The 21,181-nt window shown below is 41.8% G+C and overlaps 2 protein-coding genes across 2 annotated transcripts in view; both read left to right on the plus strand.

The window, feature by feature from the left end:
• Positions 1 to 19: 19 nt before the first annotated feature.
• On the plus strand, positions 20 to 12,687 carry tspeara (thrombospondin-type laminin G domain and EAR repeats a). Its single transcript, XM_030782844.1, has 16 exons — positions 20 to 66; positions 1,856 to 1,954; positions 2,043 to 2,159; positions 2,800 to 2,934; positions 3,448 to 3,540; positions 6,458 to 6,678; positions 6,865 to 7,091; positions 7,269 to 7,359; positions 7,679 to 7,835; positions 8,590 to 8,721; positions 8,831 to 9,063; positions 10,075 to 10,264; positions 10,393 to 10,625; positions 11,945 to 12,123; positions 12,209 to 12,310; positions 12,534 to 12,687. The coding sequence occupies exons 1-16, from the start codon at positions 42 to 44 to the stop codon at positions 12,685 to 12,687; spliced, it is 2,388 nt and encodes a 795-aa protein (XP_030638704.1). The 5' UTR covers positions 20 to 41.
• A 2,022-nt stretch (positions 12,688 to 14,709) lies between these two features.
• The window catches only part of usp40 (ubiquitin specific peptidase 40), a 9,442-nt gene continuing 2,970 nt past the window's right edge, over positions 14,710 to 21,181 (plus strand). Inside the window, exons 1-21 of the mRNA XM_030782394.1 lie at positions 14,710 to 14,908; positions 15,034 to 15,101; positions 15,186 to 15,299; positions 15,595 to 15,759; positions 15,905 to 16,051; positions 16,237 to 16,380; positions 16,597 to 16,725; positions 16,831 to 16,935; positions 17,033 to 17,140; positions 17,255 to 17,570; positions 17,713 to 17,794; positions 17,885 to 18,056; positions 18,281 to 18,365; positions 18,514 to 18,584; positions 19,035 to 19,396; positions 19,747 to 19,915; positions 20,043 to 20,103; positions 20,338 to 20,391; positions 20,505 to 20,593; positions 20,709 to 20,795; positions 20,934 to 20,970. Of these exons, the coding sequence (XP_030638254.1) occupies positions 14,710 to 14,908; positions 15,034 to 15,101; positions 15,186 to 15,299; positions 15,595 to 15,759; positions 15,905 to 16,051; positions 16,237 to 16,380; positions 16,597 to 16,725; positions 16,831 to 16,935; positions 17,033 to 17,140; positions 17,255 to 17,570; positions 17,713 to 17,794; positions 17,885 to 18,056; positions 18,281 to 18,365; positions 18,514 to 18,584; positions 19,035 to 19,396; positions 19,747 to 19,915; positions 20,043 to 20,103; positions 20,338 to 20,391; positions 20,505 to 20,593; positions 20,709 to 20,795; positions 20,934 to 20,970 (2,764 nt within the window). The remainder of the gene's footprint in view (positions 14,909 to 15,033; positions 15,102 to 15,185; positions 15,300 to 15,594; positions 15,760 to 15,904; positions 16,052 to 16,236; positions 16,381 to 16,596; positions 16,726 to 16,830; positions 16,936 to 17,032; positions 17,141 to 17,254; positions 17,571 to 17,712; positions 17,795 to 17,884; positions 18,057 to 18,280; positions 18,366 to 18,513; positions 18,585 to 19,034; positions 19,397 to 19,746; positions 19,916 to 20,042; positions 20,104 to 20,337; positions 20,392 to 20,504; positions 20,594 to 20,708; positions 20,796 to 20,933; positions 20,971 to 21,181) is intronic.

Here is a 21,181-nt window from a genome sequence, read left to right on the forward strand (position 1 = left end):
TAGAACAAATACAATTAAATAAAAATTGTCATTGATTTATAATGACCATATCCCTGATTTTATTGAGTGGATGGAACAGTCAATGCTACTTAAGCAGGTGGAGGTGCCATTCCATGTATCTCAAGAAGCAACACACGAACACCACTTAACTCACAGTCCTTAGAGCACCACACAGTTTCCACCTTCCCCTCTCCTAAGAGTCATATATAGTGATACTGTGACCAAGTAATTACACTAATTGTTGAATTCATTACCAGAGATTAGAAAAAGATAAAGAAGTGAATCTGGATTGTCTCCTTCCATGTACCATGATTATCGATATAACATGGCCTCAGCTGGTTAGCCATATTCTTTTCATTGATACTCTCAGACCAATAAGAGTCCAGCAAAATGACCACTTGACCATGAAACAGAGGCTCAGAAGTCGTTTGCCACGACTTAAGAGTTCCCTTAAATGGGAAGCTGCCTGAGGGTATTGTAAAACCTCAAATCAGGTGTTTGATTATCAGAGAGATTTTCCTTTTTATAGGCCAGGTTGACTGAACGGATATCAGTGATCAGATCAACATTGTGTTTCTCTTGGCTGAAATGTTACATTTGATTGGAAGGGATGCTTCCTGCGTCCTCCTTATTTAAATCACTCTGGTTGGAGTGACATAAATACACACGAATATCTTGTGTCCAATCTCAGAGCTTAAACCGCAGATCTGTATAAATGACAGGAGGAAATTGAGATCTTTTAAAGTTTAGCCACCGAAGTTGCTATCGCTTCTATTATACTCCTACGCTCTGTATTACTTACAATATTAAGAAAACAGTGGAGGGCCTTTGGTCATCTCCCACACACACACACACCTACACACACTCATTTACACCTTTCCCCCTAACCCCACTCTCTATACATGCCTACATAACTACATCAACCACCACAGTGACACAGACCTACATGTGCACACTCTCTCTCGGATACTCACATATAGAAATCCTCTCTGGCTGCCATAAATAAACAGTCACTCAGTTATAATTTGACCGTTAAAATGCTTGGTGACAGTTAGCGCTTACTTAGTTAGCATTTAGTTAGTGCTTAGTAAGAATCCTGTAATTGTTATGTCTCATTCCACTCTCAGCGGTGACCTAGCACCTCTCACTACTGACAGCACTTCTGCTCTTAAATGATGAGTTTTCCCTGTCCAAACATGCCTGAAACTTTTTCTCCTGCTGATAATGAAACATAAACAGAAATCAAAGCAGGGCTCACCCTCAGGGACAGAATGAGTGTGGCATAGCAGCTTTCAAAGAACCAGCGAGCAAAGTCTCCCTCACCTGGGGCTTGCTCACCTGCAGCAGACAACCTGCTATCTGCCTTTCTGAGCTCATCTCAATGTGTTTCAAATGAATTATGTTACCCTCTATTCTATTCTATTCTATTCTATTCTATTCTATTCTATTCTATCATCCAGTGCTCTGTTCAGATGAGCTTAGCTCTTTAGAGTCATTTGGGTCAAACACTTATGACATTTCCACACTGTGTTTGTTTTGATGTACAGGTCAGCTGGGCTTCGTTTTCTTTGGCTGGGAACCTCTGTTTGAACCCACACAGTAAAGCAACCCGGTTCACAGGTAAATGAGCCATCAGAAGTGCACCCTTCAGAGAACAGACTGACTTCCGTTTCCCTCTTTGGAGATTAGAGCTCTGCTGCAAAAATAATTAGGAATTCTGGATTGGATCACGGAGCTCTCCTAAAATTCATGACCTAACTTGGCAGATATTATGACCACTTGACAGTTAGCCATGCGATCACAGTGTTTGTTTATGAAAACTCAGAGTGCCTCTTCACAGACTAAAGCCTGAGAGAGTGGGTGATTCTCTGTTGTTTTATACTTTGCAGTGTTGGCTCCTTCCACATTAGCTTTGAAGTCAAAGGCCTTTCAACTGACACTCAGGTTAAGTGGGGTCAGGCACAGTACAAAAGCAGGTCCTTCATAATTTTCCATAAGGTCTCTTTAACTTGACGCAAAGGCGCTCTTTTCTCTTCTCACAGAGAACCTGCACTTTACACTCAACATGTGTTTAGTACATTCAAGCATAACTAACCACACCTTTCTCAACACTTCACGCAACATTTTAGTTGTGGTTCGAAACTGTGCCATTTCTGACGGTCAGTGTGCTACTTTCATCATACTGTCTGTTCCTAACTAAAAATAACCTGTTTTCTGTGATACAACATTTCAGATAAATAGCTTACAAGAAAATTACAATTATAATCTGTAATGAAAATCTTACCAAGCCTCTGTTACAAATTGTCATTCATAAGAGGGCTACTTTGGGTTGCTGGAATTGGTAACCGCTTCAATTAGTTTGGACAACACTGTAGCTATGGACAGGGAGATAACACAGTCGTTGCTTCAATTTGGGCATTGTTGATGAAGCTTAGGGGGAAAAAATCCCATAGAAGCAGAAACAAATAGTTATGCATTACTTCATGAGCCTATGTTTATCATGGTAAGTCCAGCATTCTCCCAGCCCAAGGGGCTAGCTCAAACATAGGAGCAGCCATAGGTGAACCAGAGACTCCTCCCTGTGGAGAAAATTAAAGAGGTTGGTGGGGGGTGAAAAGGAGATGAAGGTGGAGAGAGAGAGGGAGAGAGAGAGAGAGGGAGAGAGAGAGAAAGAGAGAGAGCTACGGAAATCTCCCTCTCCCCCTTCCCTACCTCCGCCTCTCCACCTCTGCACCTCTTCCTGAACCTCCTACTTTACTCTGTTGACACATTTTAATTTGAATGTGTCTCTAAATGCAGCTCCTCTTCCTCTCTCTACTCAGTTCTGTCTCTGCTTACCAACCTGTCACATAGGAGAATCAGAGAGGCGAAAAAAACACCAAGACAAGCAAGGCGATCGGTCACTTTTAGCGGAGTACCAGCTCCAGGACAAAGGTGTGGACAGCTGAGTATTCCAAGAGGCTCCTTCCTGACTTCAGCCTGGTGCACTTCTCCTTTACTGTCAAGTTAATGATTTGCACTGGAGAGGGTGGAGGGGGAGGAATGAGGAGGGAGGGATGACTGAAGAACGAGGCACGGTGACAGAGTGTACGTGTGTCTGTTTCTGTATGTGAGAGTCTCTCTGATGGTAGTATTTGACAGATCTCCTGAAGATGCTCATTATTCTCTCTCCAAAAGAGATGCTCCAGGCTTCTTAAAGTTCATATGATGTTCTCTGAAGATGTTCTCTTTTAGGTGTCTATAGAGTGCCTGGTCAGGAGAATCTCTCAGATGCAGTTTAGGCAATGAAAGAAAGCATCGGGTTTTTGATATGTAGCGCAGACACCGGAATTAAAGAGAGATTTGGAGCAACAAGGACTTAATGTAACAAGACAGTTTGGACTTTTTTGAATCAAGATTTAGTTTTTGAGCCTCAGGGTCAGTGTTCATGAATGGAGGAACGTTCAGTGTTGCCATGGTCACCACGGTGGCTTCTGCTCGGGCTTCTCTTGTTCCCATTGGCTAAAGATGGAAAAGCAGTTCCATGGAAACCCTGTACAGGTATGCTGTCTATTCTTTCTCTGTGTTTACTCTTTTCCATTTTTCCCGCTTACCACCTGATGTTTATAAGTTTGTACTGAACTGACAGAATGCTTCACTATTATTACTATTGTCTTCAAATATTCTGCAGGTTTTGTTGCTGTGAAATTAATCATCTTGGATATATATGGCGGGGGGAAAGTTTAAACAATTTCATTTGAGTTAGAGACGTCTGTGTAGAGAGACACTTTTTATCCTGACGCTGGAATCAGCATTTGAGTCATGAAATGAGAAACACACACACACACACACACACACACTGAACTACTTCCTCTCCAACAAAATCCCGCAGATTAGATTAGGATCATTTTTGAAAGGATCCGCTATCTTAGTTGATGCTGGACATCCTCTTGCTGTTTAGAGAGCATGTCTCTATTTCTCTATGGAGATGAATTCCACCATTTCACTTTTTAGCTTGATAAGAGTTTCAATTTTAGCATTGACTGTGTGTTAATTTGTACTTGGTCTGAATTGACCAGGCTCTTAGATTTTAGGATTTTTGGTGAAGACTCCAAAGGACCAATTAGACTAAACTGTCTGTCACTAAGTCTGCTATGGGCTCATTTTGTAGGACAGCTCTTAAGTCATCACTGAAAATTTGCCACCGGGCTCCAAACAATCACCTTCTGGGGTTAACCAAGGATGACCAAACACAATATGATCCTTCCAGGCCATGAAAACACAAACCCACTCACACACAAATAACAGAGGAATAAAGATGAGACTGGTAAGAGAACGGGGTATTTACCTCATGAAGAATGGCCTACTCTCTACTGACAATAGATCCGAGGGGCGAATTAGTCGAGGGGCATTAAAGACAGAGATTCTGGTGCTGATTAGTGAAGGTGATGGTATCCTAAGAGTGACTCATGGGGGCAAATCAGAATGCCAGGGGGGAGTGATGAGTCACAGGGTACTCCATGCTGATTCACGGTAGGAGTCCCAAAATGACAGTTGCTTGATGAGAATCAAACTGTTTTCAAGTCCTGGGAAAACCCTGAGGGTAACATTCCCCAGATTTCCATACCAGGCGGACAAGAACTGTTAAACAAGGCATAGATCTGTAAATCTTTGCGGTACATATATCAGCGTAACAAAGTAATAGCATATTTTCTGTTGGATAATCAGCAGGAACAGTGCCAAGACATTTACAGCTTCTCAAGTATGATTTACCTTTTTGTTACCTTTAGTCTTGAATAACACATGTAGTAAGAATGACTCCTAAAATTTGCCTATTAACGCAAGTAAAAGGATCCATCTCATTTAAAAACAAACACTTGTCACAGAGTGTAAAACTCAGCCCCAAACTTTTGGTGTCCTCCTACACGACATTTTTCAATATGTGAAGTGAACTATAGTACAACAGTATGTCTTCTCAATGGATTGAGATTGAAATATATTAGATTGTTGTAATACTGAGCAGAAATATAGTGGCTATCTCTTCTCAATCTTAACAACCATGTTGTTAAATCGTTACTGAAAGCTTTACTGAGATTTCTTGTGATTGCCTGAAGCATAACATAGACAGAAATGTCAAAATGGGACACTATAGAAGTCACGCCAACAGCAAATAAGAATACTGTCACCATGGTTATCTCAGGAAATTTCCAATAAGTAGAGAATACACTTTCATTGTTGTGACAGTTGAAACTGAGTCTGTAAAGTAATTACTTTAATGAAAGGTGCGATTCAGATTTAAAATGCATTGCTTGTCTCTGTAGATCAAACCGTTTAATGATCAAAAGTAAAAAAAATAAATAAATAAAAAATAGAGGAGGCATTTTATATCCTAAAGTAATTTGTGGTTTTTCAACCTCATATTTAATTTGAATTCCTCAGTCAGAAAATTGACTGTGACAGTCTCTGGGTTTAGTTATCTCTCCAAATTCTTCATCAAACTGTAATAAATGAACTTCTCTGTTCTTTCTATTCACACTTCTCCAGAAGTTCTCAATCACCCTGCTCAGGCTGGGATTTGAAAGTCTAGGATTTGAGATTATCTGACAACATCCTCTCTCTCTCTGTGTGTGTGTGTGTGGCTCTCACTCACCGGTTTCCTTTCTTTTAGTGTCTATTTTGCATGGTGGGGCATTTGCATAGTTTGGGAGAGATACCCAGTGCTATTCTCATCAGGACGCTGACAAAGTCAGGTCATAAAAACTCTTAGTGTTTGAACGGATGCCCAACTTTTCCCATAAAAGCCTTTAATGTCTGATCTGTCGCACCCTGATTTTGACATTTACAGAAAAAGAATCGTTCATTATCATTTAAATGAACAGCTATCAGTCCTGCACTATATATCATCTATCAGTTAATGGAGTCAAGATTGTGACTGAATTACATATCATGATCACTTTATCACACAAATTTTTCACTTTGTTGTTTCAATGAGCAAGCCCCATAATGCAAGAAGCCATAAAACTAAACTGCAAAGATGGCAAAAGTAAAAGTAGAAGTACTTTTGCTAAAAAAAAAAAATTACACTTACACTTTACAAAAACGGTTGTCAGTTTAACTCCACTTTTTAACATTTTTAAAACATTTTACTACTATTTCGAATCATTAACAATAATTATATCTAAGATATAATCAATATTTCAATATTTAAAACAAACTGGGCCAGCTAACATATTTTGGATTTGTTTTTATTCATCATCATGGTAATAGAAATAATGTTAAGAGCAAGCGTAAGAGAACATGGATTTATTGATGTAGCAGTGATTCCTTTTCTGTGATAGCTTTATCTATTGGTCTGCAGATGAAATGAACAGTTTAGCATTTTGAGTGAAGATTTTTGCACACTGAAACTATTGAAAGCAAACAAAACAAACAAACAAGCAAAATGAAACTCTTCCTTCTCTCATCTTTCTCCCAGCAGATCTCCTTCCTCTGGACCTCCTGTCACGGGTTCTCCCCCAAAGTGGGGAAGCTGTGTCTGGGGTTCGTATGGTGCAGGAGGGGGGTGTGCGCGGAGTGCAGTTCTCCAGTCCCAGTGAGGCTCTCAGCTTCCCATCCTCTCAGCTCTTCATCAACTGTCACTTTTTTCCTCAGGAATTCTCCATTATAGTGACACTCAAAGTGGCTCGCATTGCACAAAAGGTGAATGGCAGCTTTCCTGCTGGCGGTTGCTTTGGTTATACACTATAAAAGAAATTGTAGCATTCGCTCGGGCCACGAATGTTTCCTGGTTTAAAGTTAGACGAGTTGTTACGCTTCGATATGTTAGGCATACAGTCAAAATTGGACAACTTTCGCTTGAAGTTACTGAAAGTACTTGTGTTGCAGAGGAGTGAATATATCTTCTCCGTGGTGGAGGAGGAACAGGACCAGTTGCTGCTTGGCCTGAGATATTCTGCAGACAGGGTCCACTTCCTGTACAAGGGCCCGACAGGCAGAGAGCGCTTAACCTTCAGAGGGATCCGATTAGCAGACAGCCAGTGGCACAGCTTGGTGTTGGCCGTGAGCGGCCGCCATACCACCCTTACCGTGGACTGTGGCTTACCTCTGGAGCTGTGAGTCACTGTCTCTGGATCAGATATCACCTCATATTGAGACACCTTTTCCTCAGAATCTTTCCCCCAAAAGATGGTTTCGTGTTAAACTTTGGGGACATGAAAAACAAATGAAATATGTCGGGCACCCTGTGAACATAAGTGTTATATAAAATGCTTTGTGTGATGGTTTTGCAGGGTTCATGAGCGTTCATTTCCCTCCGACTTCAATGCAGAGGGCTCCAGATTCTTCATTGGCAGTTGCAAACGCTGGAAAGGCCTGTTCTCTGTAAGCATTTCTTGTGTATTGGTTATTACTCTTAGTTAACATTGTCAAATTTCACGTACACAATCATTGTTTCTGAAAATATGCACAGATCTACTTAATTGTTTATTACAAATATGCAGAGTAACCAACACTCATACACATACACGCACTCACACACACACTCACACACACACACACACACACACACACACACACAAGTTTGTCCTCATATCCTAATGGGGACTTACCGGTCCCCAGAAAGATAGCAGTACGTGAGAGACACACACTTACACACACATATATGTGTGTTTTGGTTACTGCCTGACTCTGTTCTCTGTAGGGTTTACTGCGACAGCTGGTTCTGTTGCCGGGATCAGATGGAACTTCACAAGTCTGTCCCTCCTCTAAACCCAGACTGGCTGAAATCTCTGTACCTCCAGTTCTGTCAGATCTGCCAGTCAAACCATCTGGGAATGAAGTTCTCATGCCTCCATACGGTAAACGAAACAACAGCTGAACACTCAGATGAATTTTATTAACATCCCATACTAATTGTATTACTTCCATAAAAACTGAGACTAAATATGGCAAGCCACTTTTTCCATCAATGAACAGCGACAGATACTGCACAGTCAGATCTGTCAATGTTTACTCTGATGTTGAACAGTCTGTACTCACTGCCTTTTTTGCAATTTGTAAATAACATAATTTGTTTCATTTTCCAAAAATGTCTTTGTCATTGATCTGAAAGGATTTCTGCTATCCAGAATCTGTCTGCTCTTCAAATGAGATGAAATGAATACTTTTGGGCGCTCAGGTTGCACAGTGAAAAAGACAGTTCTCTAAGTTCAAATCCAGGTCTCTGCAGTGGTTTTGACTTGGTTCAGCACCCAAGTTAACACGACTGGCTGTGTTCAAGGGCGGGAGGCCTGCATCTCCTCGACACTGTAAAAACAAGGTGCTAGGTTAGAGCAGGGCAGATCCGGGGAGCACAGTAAGAACCTCCACATGCGTTGAGGCTTCCCAAAGAAGTTCTATGAGGTGATGGGAGGCAGTGGCTGACTCCACGTGCTTTGAAGGAGACATGTGGAACTCTGTGCCCTCCCCTATTAGCGTGAAGGTTGTACAAGTGAAAAGGACTAGAGAAACACAGAAACTGTACAGGACTAAACTGGGAAGAAAAGGGAGTACAAATGTAAAAAAAAAAAAAAATCATTCTGGTTTAATAAGAGTCGTGACCTGAATTCACAGAGGCTGAAGTTCGGGTCACCATGGGGTCCAGCCCCCCCTGCACTAGTACTGAGCAGGGACACCTGTGGTTTAACACACTGAAGAAAGGCCTTTTCCTCTGCGATGGTGCAGACTGGCTGCCCATGTTACAAGGTACATTATTTTCACAAATCACTTAATGTTTGCATGTGATATTAATGTCTCTACTCATAGTTTGTTTCTCGTTAATGTCTCTTCTCACTAATATATGCCTCATCCGCAGAGAAAGAAAGACTGGACTATGTAGATGATTATCAGGATCTCTATACCAGCTCAGAGACACTCGACATTGAGCTTTTCCAGATTCCATCTGTTGGCCTGTTCGCAGCCATGGCCCATCGGGGTGCCAAGCCAGGCTCCGCTATCTACCAGTGGAAGGCTGGCAAGTTTGAGCTCTACCAGAACATCAGTACCTTCAAAGCCCAGGCCTGGAAACATTTTAATGTTGGCAAAAAGGTGAGTGAATACTAACAAAGGTTTAAACACTGGATACATTGAGCGTTGGACCAAATTCAAAAGATGGAGATATGAAAACTCCACTGGCAAACTGCCAATATTTGGCGTGAATCTGTTTTGAAATCTGGATATTTGCAAATGGTTATTTCAGGGCCCAAGCTTATTTCCTTTCCTGTGTTTTTTCAGGTTGCATTTTTTTTGTTGAATTTTTCTCTCTCTCGGGGATGATATAATAATAATATCGATAGGAGGTTTAAATTTCAACTTAATTTGATGTTCAATATTAACTTTTATTTGAAACTGATCTGTTTTTTCTACACGAAGCCAAATAAAGACAAAAAAAAAACAATCTCCATGGTTATCTCCATGTGTAACAACTGTTCAGTCAGCCTGCGAGAACAGCTTTTTTTTTCTTTTTTTTTTTTCAACGAGAGAATAACTTTTTTTTGAACAATAGTTGTGAGCTGAGAGAAAGAAATCAGACGAGCGACTTGCTGAATAGCTTCATTCACTTAATCCCCACAGTCGCCGGGTGTCTCTGGGGTGTGAATGATGTCTTCGTATATAAAGCCTGGAAATTAATTTTGTCTGATGTTGAGCCTCTGATGGATGAATCACTCTTCCATTCTTCTCGCTCTGCGGTGTGAATGATTACGTTTAATTACGGGTATGAAGGGAGAAGAACAGAACATCGTGTGTGTATGCGTGCGCTCTGGTAATACCTGCAGGGCTTATCGGCATTATCCTTATCTTGATCATCTCACTAAGCCTGGTTTGTACCAGGACCTTACAGTTACAGTAATCACCGCGCTGCTTCGCAAGACATGCAAAAATCTGCTTAAGAGTGGTTGGACATCTGAAATGAATCACCGTCCCCGTAAAACCTAACTGATCTCCCTATTGTTCCCAATTCATGAGGCGATAATAGTCAATAAATGACACAATATTGACATTGGCATGCTTATGGTGTATGTCAGACATATTATTCCTATGTGTTGTTTGTGTGCCCAGACGTTCTTGGCGGTGTCAAACTCTGGAGGGTCTGTGGAGGGTGAGAAGGAACTTTCTGTGATTTATGAGTGGAGCTCCAAGAGGCTGAGGTTTGTGCGTTACCAGACCTTAGAGACCTACAGTGCACGTGATTGGGAGGCCTTCTGTATCCATGATGATGTTTTCCTGGCTGTGGCCAATCACAGAACAGGTACTGAACAGCGGGTAATTGCAGATGAGGCATAAAATACACTCAGCCAATCAGCAGGGGAGCCAGGCACGAGCAAATAACAAATCTCTCAGTGATGTTTTTTTTTTCCCCCTTCTCTGTCCTCACAGGACATGGCAACCACAACATTGACAGTGTCATCTACAGATGGAATCCAGGTACCAAAGCCTTTGAAGTGAACCAGACCATTTCTACTTCAGGAGCTTATGACTGGGAGTTTTTCACTGTAGGACCCTACCATTTCCTAGTGGTAGCCAACGCCTTTGATGGTTCCTCAACGCGCATTGACTCTTCCATCTACATCTGGCTTGGTGGGGCTTTCCAGCTTTTTCAAACCATCAGAGTAAGTCTTGAATGGTGTTAACTGTCTATGTTAAGCCCAAGCCTATAAAAATCTGACTATGGACTGTTAATGTACATGATTCAGGACAAAGCAGGCTTTTGATGGTCTTTTGTCAGAGTGCATGCTGTCAGTTGGATAACATTTCTTTACTTGTGCAAAAAACTTGGGCTACGGTTGTACAACCATGTGAAATTAGACAAATTTAGAGTTGCATGAGTTGCATGATTGAATATATCATTGTGGAAAGCGGTGAAAAATGATAAAACATGGGTCAGTCGTAGACATACAGTAGCAGGTTTTTCCCAAACTACACGTGCAAAGCCACACCAAGCACTTGTGTACCTGAGACACCTGTTACCACAGAAATGCCAGGAGGCTTCTTGTGTTTTGCCACATCCTTGTAAATATAGGGTAAGCAAATCCTGTAACCACCAAATAGGGCACAGAATGCATACGTGTGAATTATCACCTTGTGACATTTTGCTTTAAATGCCTTCTCACTCACCGTAACTAATGAATTCTCAAGAAGGTGTCATGATGAAAGGTTTATGTCAATGCTTCACACTTCTTCCTATTGTGCATGCAAATGAAAATTCCTTTATGGAAAGGATGTGGTCACACTAATTATTTTTTCTAAAAGAATTGCTATATTGAAGCTAGGCTATTGTCTAATTGGTTTTAGGGTAGGGAATAAAATGCTTGAAAAGTTTTTGGCTGGGCTCCCGAATTGGAATAAATCCCTGACACAGACGGAAATAACTCGCAGTAGAAGGATGTGGGGAGGCTAGAAATAGCTTCTCTCTTCTCAAAATCACTCAGGATGAGAGAGAGGTTTAATTGCTATTAAATTCACCTTAAATCATTCTCCCCCAAAAACACATGTCAACAAACCTGACGAGGCATCCCCTAAGCCAAACGGGTCTTTGGTCTTCAAGGGGAATTCCCCGGTGTGCAGATGTGTTTCAAAAAACCGGGGCGGGTGGGGGGTGGGGGGGGGGAATAAAGGGAAAGTCTCAGTCTTTTTAATATTGAGCATTTCGATGAGGTTACTATATCTCCACACCCTGTAATTAAGATCTAGAGTTCCACCACCTCGTAAAATCAACCTCATATATCTCCAAGACATATGCCAAACTCTGTGACATAGCATATGCAGGCTCTGACAGCATGACATGACGCATGGGGCAACAGAACAAGTTGTTTCCAATGATGAAATCACCAACTTAACTATGATAAAAGGATACTTTTATACCGTGAACTCTTTCCTCATCATTTTATTTCAGTCTGATTCCCACTTTTAACTCATCTGTCTCCTCCAGACATACGGAGCGACAGACTGGGAGATGTTTCAGATCGGGAACAGAGTCTTCCTGGCGGTGGCCAACGGTCACATGCTGTACGAGAGAGGCCCGAGCCTCTATGCTATCAACTCTACTATATATGAGTTAGACATGACCACCAAAATGTTCTTGAAGTTTCAGGACCTTGTTACTTACAGGTGGGTCTTGCTGAATGAGTAATTAATGACATTTGGTTAACGGGTGGCCGCGACTGAGCTGTCTCTTTCTTTTGTTGTTTGTCAGTGCGGTGGACTGGGAGTTCTTCACACTGGGAGACGAACATTTTCTGGTGGTGGCCAACTCATACGACGGAGCATCCTACTCTTTAAACAGTATTATCTACAGGTTAGTAGCTTGATGTCACCTGTTTAGTGGAATTGAGACTGCGTGGTGGAATTACCCATAGGATCAACAATAAATAAGTAATCGTCCCCTGTGTTATATGCGCATTTACATTTATCACTTAGAAGTACGTAGGCGTGGCCAACAGCATTAATTAGTTGTTTAGTTGCATTACAATAGTTGATAAATCATGATTTTCCCATTAATATATGTCTGACTTGGACAGGTGGCAAGGCTACGAAGGCTTTGTACCCATTCACAGATTGCCTACCATCGGGTGCAGCGACTGGGAATTCTTCAAATCAGCAGAGGGCGCCTACCTGATGTATTCCAGCGCCAAAGTGCCACTTTCCAAAGTGTTTAAGCTGAGGACTCACTGAGTTTTCAGCCAAAAAAAAAAAAAAATGTTGGAATGCTGTAAAGCATAGGTGGCAAGAATCACGCTGAGCATTGGGCATGAGGTACACATTATTATTATACCAGGAAAAGGCTGAGTGCTGAAAAACACAGATAGGGGAAGATCCATGCAAAGTGTTTACAGAAGATCCTTTGCTACTTTGTCCAAAAGCACTTGGCATCAAGTTGCTACTAATGCTCTCAGATGTGTGGTTGTCTTCTATCACCAACGCACTGGTGCAGGATAGTCAGAGCACATGGGACGTCCAACGATGATAACTAAATGATGTCCCTGTTTGAAAAATGAGTCTTGAAGGCAACAGTTTGACAGTGACATGAATCTGTTTTCTTTTGTTTGTTTTTTTCACTACCTTTTATGATAAAGTTGTCTGAAAGAGCTGGTTTTACTTATGTGAGATGAAAAACTTTTGATGTCTGATAATAAAGATTTTTATTCCCTGCCAGCAGACTGGCAATGTTTCTGAATATTAAATGAGAAGTTCACAATATTTGACCTCAGGACTCAGTCTGATACTCACCTCAGCAAATTTATGTCAGACATTTTCTTTTCTTTTTCTTTTTCTTTATTGTTTTTCTTTTTTTTAATGGATTTTTCATCAAAATTAACTGTTTTTTCTGTAATAACTGATATTTAAACATATTCACATATTCAGCAGTGGTGAATGCTTCGACATTGAAATCCCTAGAAATGCTTTTTAAATATGTGAGGGTTAAAACAGCCCTTTTTTTCAGGTGTTCAATACATTGTACAATTATACTGATGTTCTCCTCTGTTTGCACGGCAGGTACCATGAGACAGCGTCTTTTATTTTTTATTATTGGTCTTTAAATAGAATGTAAAGCTCTGCTGTCTTGGTCAGCACGAAGAGGTCACCTGTCATTTTTCTGAGTTTATAAATGGTAATGTACTGAAGTAATGTAACATAAAGCCATGTCAAATTAATTGTAACAAAGTCATTGTGAAAGGGACCTAACCTAAACCACCAAGAGTGCCAAGAGTGAATTTCTCGTTTGAATTTTAAGTTAGGGAAAGTTGTGGTTTGCCTATGTTTCTAAGACCTGTAAAATGAAAAAAAAAAGAAAAAAAGAACACAACAACTGACTTCATATATGTATAAGAAATGGGCTTATTTATTTATTTAATAACCTAGATGATAATGGTAAAGTACTGTATTTTACTGTATTTTTATAAAACGTCACTTTATAAAACCTCTGTTTTATCTCATTAAATGCCATCATACTGCAATAAATATTATTCTCATTCAATTTCCTTTGTGTACTTTGTTCTTGTAACTACTGCAAACGTTAAGAAATGTCATCGACCAAGTTGATTCAGAACTACAAGAACCAGGCAAACCGCTGCCAGACCGACATGATATTTGAAACATGTAGTTTTTAAGCTGTTAGTGCTGATTGACAATCATTGAAGTTCTTATCATCTCTGACTACAAGAACCACAATGCACCACAACAAATTGTTTTCATTGGTAGGAAAACATGGCTGCGCTGTGAACATCAGTGATCTGTCGCCTATTCTTTTCGTTCATAGACAATAAAATTACGGTCCATTTCGATGGTGTTCATATCCTGTCATTTAGCATTGATGCATTTTATCTTAAATGTATAACAATAGCTGGTGTCCGCTGTACTACTTAGATCGATTTGACATCAATGGCTCGAAGTGAGGCAGAGAAATCAGTTCTCAAATTTCCAACCTTCCTTGAGAGGACGGTCAATGACTTCTGTTAGATATCCATCGAACCGGCAATTAACATTATTTTAATAGTACCGATAGCAATGTTTAGACCTGTAAAGTCAGCTTATTCCAGGGTGAGTCCATCGATTGTAAATCGAGAGCTGGGAAAGACCAAAATGAGATAGCAAGAAGCGATCACTCTGAAAAGAGCTTATCTGAAAACGAAACTCAGTTCATGAAAGCATCTGAGTATTCAGGGACGCTACACACAGAAACACAGCACAACGGTCATGTTTGGAAATCTGTTTGAGGAGGACGACGAGGGATTTTCCTCGGTGCCCACTGGAGGTAATTTAGTCAAAGGGAAAAAAGAGGCCGAGCCGCCGCCGCCGAGAGGCAGCGTCAATCTGTGCGGTATCAAGAACCAAGGCGGCACATGCTACCTCAACTCCTTGCTTCAGACCCTCCTGTTCACACCTGAGTTTAGGGGTGAGTTTAACATGGGCATCATGCATTAACCTTTTATATCTTCCTATAGGACAGAAGTATCAGAAATGTGCTCTGTAAATCACTGAAAGATATGTTAATATGACACGTTCATTCTGCGTTTACAGAGGAGCTATTTCTTCTGGGGCCAGACGAGCTGGGTTGCCTTGAGGATAAGGACAAACCAGAAGCAAAGGTCAGTATATGTTACAGAGAATGATTGTTAGCACTTTGATATAAAGCTCGAGTGTGTGTAACGATATTCATTGGTTACCCATAGGTGCGAGTTATCCCCCTTGAACTCCAGAGGCTTTTTGCTCACCTTCTATTGGTGGATGAACAGGCTGCCTCAACCACTGATCTGACAGACAGCTTTGGATGGACGAATAATGAGGTGCAGGAAATGTTCTGACATCCATTATTCACTAGCTATGCAAAAAAAGACAATGTGATAGTGCAGTAGATTTTCCTCTCTTTTCAGATAAGACAAGTAGATGTATTCTAGTTTGTTGTGTTGTCGTTATGATTCTTTAACTGCAGATAGGCATGTACCTCTAAAATGTTGTCTTACAATTTCTATGCACTGTTTTACAGATTACAAAAGGACATGTCATTTTGGCAGATACAGGAAGAGGTCATTTTACTTAAAATGTCTGAGTAATATTGTCCATTGTCCGCTCTTTCTGAAGGAAACAAGTCAGCATGACGTGCAGGAGCTGAACCGCATTTTGTTCAGTGCTCTGGAAAGTTCTCTGGTTGGTACTTCTGGCAGCAGCCTCATCCACCGTCTGTACCATGGCACACTCGTCAACCAGATCACCTGTAAGGAATGTAGCAACATCAGCGAGAGACAGGTATGCGTTATTATGCGTGCGCGTGTGTGTGTCTTTTTACATTAAAATGCCAATAATTAACACAAGCCAAAATTACAGTCAAGCTCTAATCAACCAAATCATCCCTCTCTCTCTCTCTATTTCTCTCTGTGTTGTTCCCTTTCAGGAGGACTTCTTGGACCTGACTGTGTCTGTCAGGGGTTTGAATGGTCTGGAGGAGGCCCTGTGGAACATGTTTGTGGAGGAGGAGGTGTTTGATGGGAATAATCTGTATCGCTGCAGCAAGTGTGACCGACTGGTCAAGGCAGCTAAGGTCAGCACAGGAACAAACCAATGGCATTGGCTACAATTGTCTTTTTCAGGTTCTTTTTGAGGGAAACATCTGGCAAGAAAACTCGTAATAACTCAGAAATGACAGACTGAGGTTTTAAACGTTTGGCAGAGATGTCCTAATGATTTGTTTTTTTCGTTCTGGCTTCCTTATGTTTTGCTGTACAGTCTGCCAAGCTGAGGAAACTCCCACCGTTTCTGACTATGTCCTTGTTGCGATTCAACTTTGACTTTGCCAAGTGTGAACGCTACAAAGAGACTGGCAGCTACAGCTTTCCTCTCTCCATCAATCTCAGGCCCTTCTGTGAGCAGGTACCAAAACCAAACCAGTCTTAGCCATCCAGTACAGAGTTACAGAAAGACACTTACTCATGCACACATGCACGCGCACGCACACGCACACGCACACACACACAACACTTATGTCCACACTTATGTATTAGTTTTGCTCTTGATGCACTGATGCCTCACGCGTCCAGTGTAAGACTATGTAAATATGAAGCGTGTGTTCGTTTGTATTGTTCACAGACAGACCTGCCAGACTCTGAGTACTCGTATGAGCTCTTCTCTGTCATCATCCACAAAGGAGGCTGTTACGGTGGCCATTACCACGTCTACATCAAAGACATTGATCAACTTGGCCACTGGGAGGCGCCAGTGAGTCGCTGTCATTCCATCGGCAATATTAAGGGTACCGAGGGTTAATGGACAGTTCCTTATGTTCCCGATTGACGTCTCTCTGCGTGTGGGTGTATATTTCAGGAGGAGGAGACGAAAGCTAAGACGCAGAGGAAGGAAGTGAGAGTGAGTGAGCCTGTGGTGGAGAAAGAGGACCCACTGTCTGTGCTCGTTGCCATAGTGGCACAGGTATAACACGACGCTTTTCATATCATTATTAGAGATTTGGAAGAAAAAAAAAACATACCTGAGAGATATGTGTCTATATCTGCATTTTTCCCTTTAGGATGAATCCAAGAGTGTCCTTGTGGACCAGCTTGGCCAAAAGCTGATGGAAAAAATTGGCTCCTCATGGAATAAAAAATTCCGGAAGCAATATGGACCCATCAGCAAGGTGCGCCTCACTCCTTTGATTTCAGCTCTTTAAAGTATCAAAATAAAATCTAATTTCCTTTCTGTTTTTATTAGATGGGAATGATCTTTTTTCCTTCTTTTCTTTTTCCTCCAGTTCCTTCAGAGCCACTCAGACGTGTTTTTGCTGGTTTCCAACGGAACCAGGGTGGCTCTTAAAGCTGGCACTCCGGTTCTGGCTGAGCCCAGTCTGAGTGAACCGGACGGCACTGTTGCGCTAAGCAGCAGCAGCAGCAGCAGCCAACAGAAAGTGGATCCAGAACCAGAATTCGGTGATAGCGGCTACTGGTTTGACCTGAATGACTCCACTGTGACATCCATCAGAGAAAAAGACATAGAGAAACAGTTTCAGGGAAAGGAGAGTGCCTATATGCTGTTTTATCGAAAAGCCACTCTACATAGACCGCCGGAAGGTAAACAGGGTGAATGTGTGTGTGTGTGGTGTAATAGAATGTGTGAGAATGAGTATAAAAAGTAATGACTCTGTGAATTATATTTGTAAAATATGTGACTACCTGTTTAATTTTTTTTTTTTTTTTTTTTTTTGCTGTGTAGCCAAAGGAAACCCAGGATACAAAATGCCACCTCACCTACTTCAGATGGTTGAAGAAGAGAATGCCAATCTTCAGAAGAGGAGGTAAAGCAACACACACACACACACACACACCTTCTTAGAAAATAGTTTAACAATGTTCTGTGTGTTGAATGAATGTGTTTGCTCTTGCAGAGAGGAGTTTGAGTCCAGCAGTAACAGTATTGAGATCAAGCTACATCTGGCCCCCCACTACAAGAGCCAGAATGGCGCCCTACAGCCTGTTGGTCAAGCCAGCGATGCTGTGATTACCATTACCTTTGACCGGAGGAAGACTGTTGGAGACCTTCGTTTGGCTATCTACCAGGTGACTTCCTCACAGCCTGATATAACCTCACTTTCCACCTGGGGATTTGGATATAATCTTTTTGGATATAATCTTATAATCTCAGTCAAATTATCTTCATTCAGCCATCGCATAATAGTGAAGCAGTATCTGTAAATTAGCAAAGGAATTTGCAACAATTAACGTGAGGAATATGATTGGATGTGATGGAGGTTTTGTGACCTTTGACCTCACATGTGGGGTAGATGCAGGATCTTTGGGAGGGAGACATGGCGTTGACCGTAGCTAAAAACTTGCCAGCTGGACTACACCTCTATGACACACTCACAGGTACAACAAATATGCACACACACACACACACACACACACACACATACATACAGGCACCCACTCCACGCACGCATACATACATACCGTACATCTCCTCTGTGCTCCCCTTATGTTAATATCTGGCCTGAAAATGTTTCTGTTGTTCTAGATGACCAGCAGTCTCTGTACAGTGCAGGATTGAGTACCGGTTCTGACCTGTTTGTGTGGAATGGGAGAGAGGTGAGGAACAAGAGAATCTGGACTCTTGATGCATTGAAACAGTGTTTCACAGTCCCGCTTCCAGGGGGACCCCTGCTCTGCATATCTTCTATCTGTCCTTGCTCCGAACACACCCAATTGGTGCGATTGACATGCTCTTGATTAAAGCAGGTGTGCTCAGCCAATCAAAAGTGCCAGTAATGGGTTTAGCCAGGTCGGTAGAGCAGGGAGAGATGGAACACCGTGTAGAGCAGGGGTCCCCCAGGAGCAAGATTGAGAAACACTGCATTAAAGCACGAAACATTCTCTTTCGCTAGGGGCTCTCTTGAAGCTCCCTCTAGTGCTCAGTTTAATAACTGTCTGTTTGCTTCCGGAGAACAGGTTTGTATAGTATGCATTTGCTCGAGGCTGACAGGAATTTGCTTTGAATCTCTCTCTCTCTCTCTCTCTCTCTCTCTCTCTCTCTGACAGGTGTGTGGTGTGGAGATGAAGACGGGCGTTGAGTGGGAGCCGTTGTTGCTGTCTGTGCTTCGTCCCTCTTTGGAGAACTTGGGTTCTGGGGACGGTTTTGGGGTGGGTGATGCTGATAGTTCTGGTCTGGTACGATCCATGCGGGGGTTCGCCAGAGGGGCTACTCTGGGGACTGTTAGGGAGGCCCTAGGACCCCAGGAGTCCCTGCTGTGTCAGGAGCAGAGTAAAACGAGCACCAGCGGGGGAGGTGCGAGCGGCTGGAGGGTTTTTCCTCCCCAGGACATGCAGAGGACTCTCAGGGAGCTGGCACTGAAAGACGGGGATGCTCTGCTCCTCCTGGAGCCTCAGGAGCTGGACAGCAGGTCAGAGGGCTTATAAAAAAAACAAAGAATGACATCATCAAAAGAGGGAGAAAGAACTATTTATCAGACAAATGTATTAATGAATAAATATTTATGTATATGTGTGTGTGTGTGTGTGTATATATATATATATATATATATATATATATATATATATATATATATATATATATGTATGTATGTATATATAAATATATGAACATAAGACAAAATGAATGAATGAGTATCTAATGAAAAAGGAAGCTTGAGGAAAAGAATTCCATTGTTTTTTTCTCTCTCTCTGTCTCTGGTTCTCTGGCTCTCTTTCTTCTGTCTCACTGTCTCCATATTGCTTCATTTTCTTCCAACAGCATCTTCAGTGTCAGTGGTGACATGGTTACCGTGACGACGCCATCCGACTGTCGCTGGTTGCAGGTGGAGTTTCGACTCCAAGGTGGAGCAAAAGAGGAAGAGGCGAGAAACGGAGAGGAAAAAGTAGAAGAAGGCAAAAAGGGCAAAGTTGCAGCATGCGGCCAAATGGTGAGAACGAACACACACACACACACACACACACACACCTGGCAAACCTATGCTATTTTGAAACGTGTACACACACTGAGTATATGACAAAAGTGTATGTTTATCCATATATTTTTTCTCCTTACAGCTGCTGTCAGAAGTAAAGGAAAAAGCCATTGAAGAACTGCTGTTACGGGATCAGTTTAAAGGTGAGCACATTTAATGTGGTGACACCACATGTCAGATTTCTCAGAATTAGAGAAGCGGTCTAGGATCCGTATAGATAGATTTTATAAGGGATGCAGAAGACTGATCCCAGATCAGTTCTCTTTCTCTGCGTCACTCAGTAGATATGGACTCATGCAAATGTTTGTTGTTTTTAAGCTTCTCTCTGTTTCATGTTGTACGTGTGAACAATGGCTGTGTGTTGTCTTTTTTCCCAGGTGTGGAGTTTTGTCTGCGACAGATGGATCGATCGGGGAAACTTTTGCCACCAGGTATTGCTTCCAAACTCAACGCCTGTGACTAACACAACATGGATCTCTGATGTCCGTCTTGTCGAAGATTGTTTGCGCATTATGTGCGTGTTGTGTTTATTTGCATGTTTCAGTGCGTGAAGATTTAAGTGTGAAGGATGCAGGTATCAGGCTGATGACATCACTGTATCTCTGTCCTGGAAAAGCACCCACGGCCAATCAGGTGAGAGCTATTTCCTTTCGGAGCCAATCAGGTGAGTGCTATTTCCCTTAGGAGAATCAAATTCGAATCCAGTGATTAAAACCTGTTTCTCTTTTCATCCGTTTCATCATCACAGCTGTTTCTCTACTTCACTGTGAGCACAGGGCCCTTTGTTGGTCATGAGATGGAGATTATTGTGGATGAGACTATCACTGTAAAAGAGGTCAGTGTTTGTGTGTGTGTGTGTGTGTGTGTGTGAGAGAGAGAGAGAGAGAGAGAGAGAGACACACACACATGTTGTTTTTGAACTTCTTGAGGAAATTCACTGAGTGTGATCAGTTTTTTGTGTATTCTGTTCCAGTGTCTCAATGCGACGTTGCAGATGGCTGGACTTCAGGGTGAGATCTAGTTTTGCTGAGTACGTTATTGTCTTTCAGTAGAATTGTCTGATTGATTTCCACACAGCAACTACTGAGACAGGTGAAAACAGATTTTTCCAACAAGGACTTCCTCCCAGATTTTTGCTATGTTTTTGTAAATGCTGCTAAGGAACAATCGCTATTATAATGACCATTTTTGTTATCACAGAGTAGGATTCCTGTTTGAATC

Source organism: Chanos chanos, chromosome 8 (assembly GCF_902362185.1).
Source record: "Chanos chanos chromosome 8, fChaCha1.1, whole genome shotgun sequence".
NCBI lineage: Eukaryota > Metazoa > Chordata > Actinopteri > Gonorynchiformes > Chanidae > Chanos > Chanos chanos.

Coding starts and splice junctions, on each gene's coding strand:
- tspeara (XM_030782844.1), top strand. CDS start 42: ATGACCATATCCCTGATTTTATTGA. Junction 2,160..2,799: donor AAACTGTGCCATTTCTGACG/GTCAGTGTGCTA, acceptor CTCTAAATGCAG/CTCCTCTTCCTCTCTCTACT. Junction 10,626..11,944: donor AGCTTTTTCAAACCATCAGA/GTAAGTCTTGAA, acceptor TGTCTCCTCCAG/ACATACGGAGCGACAGACTG.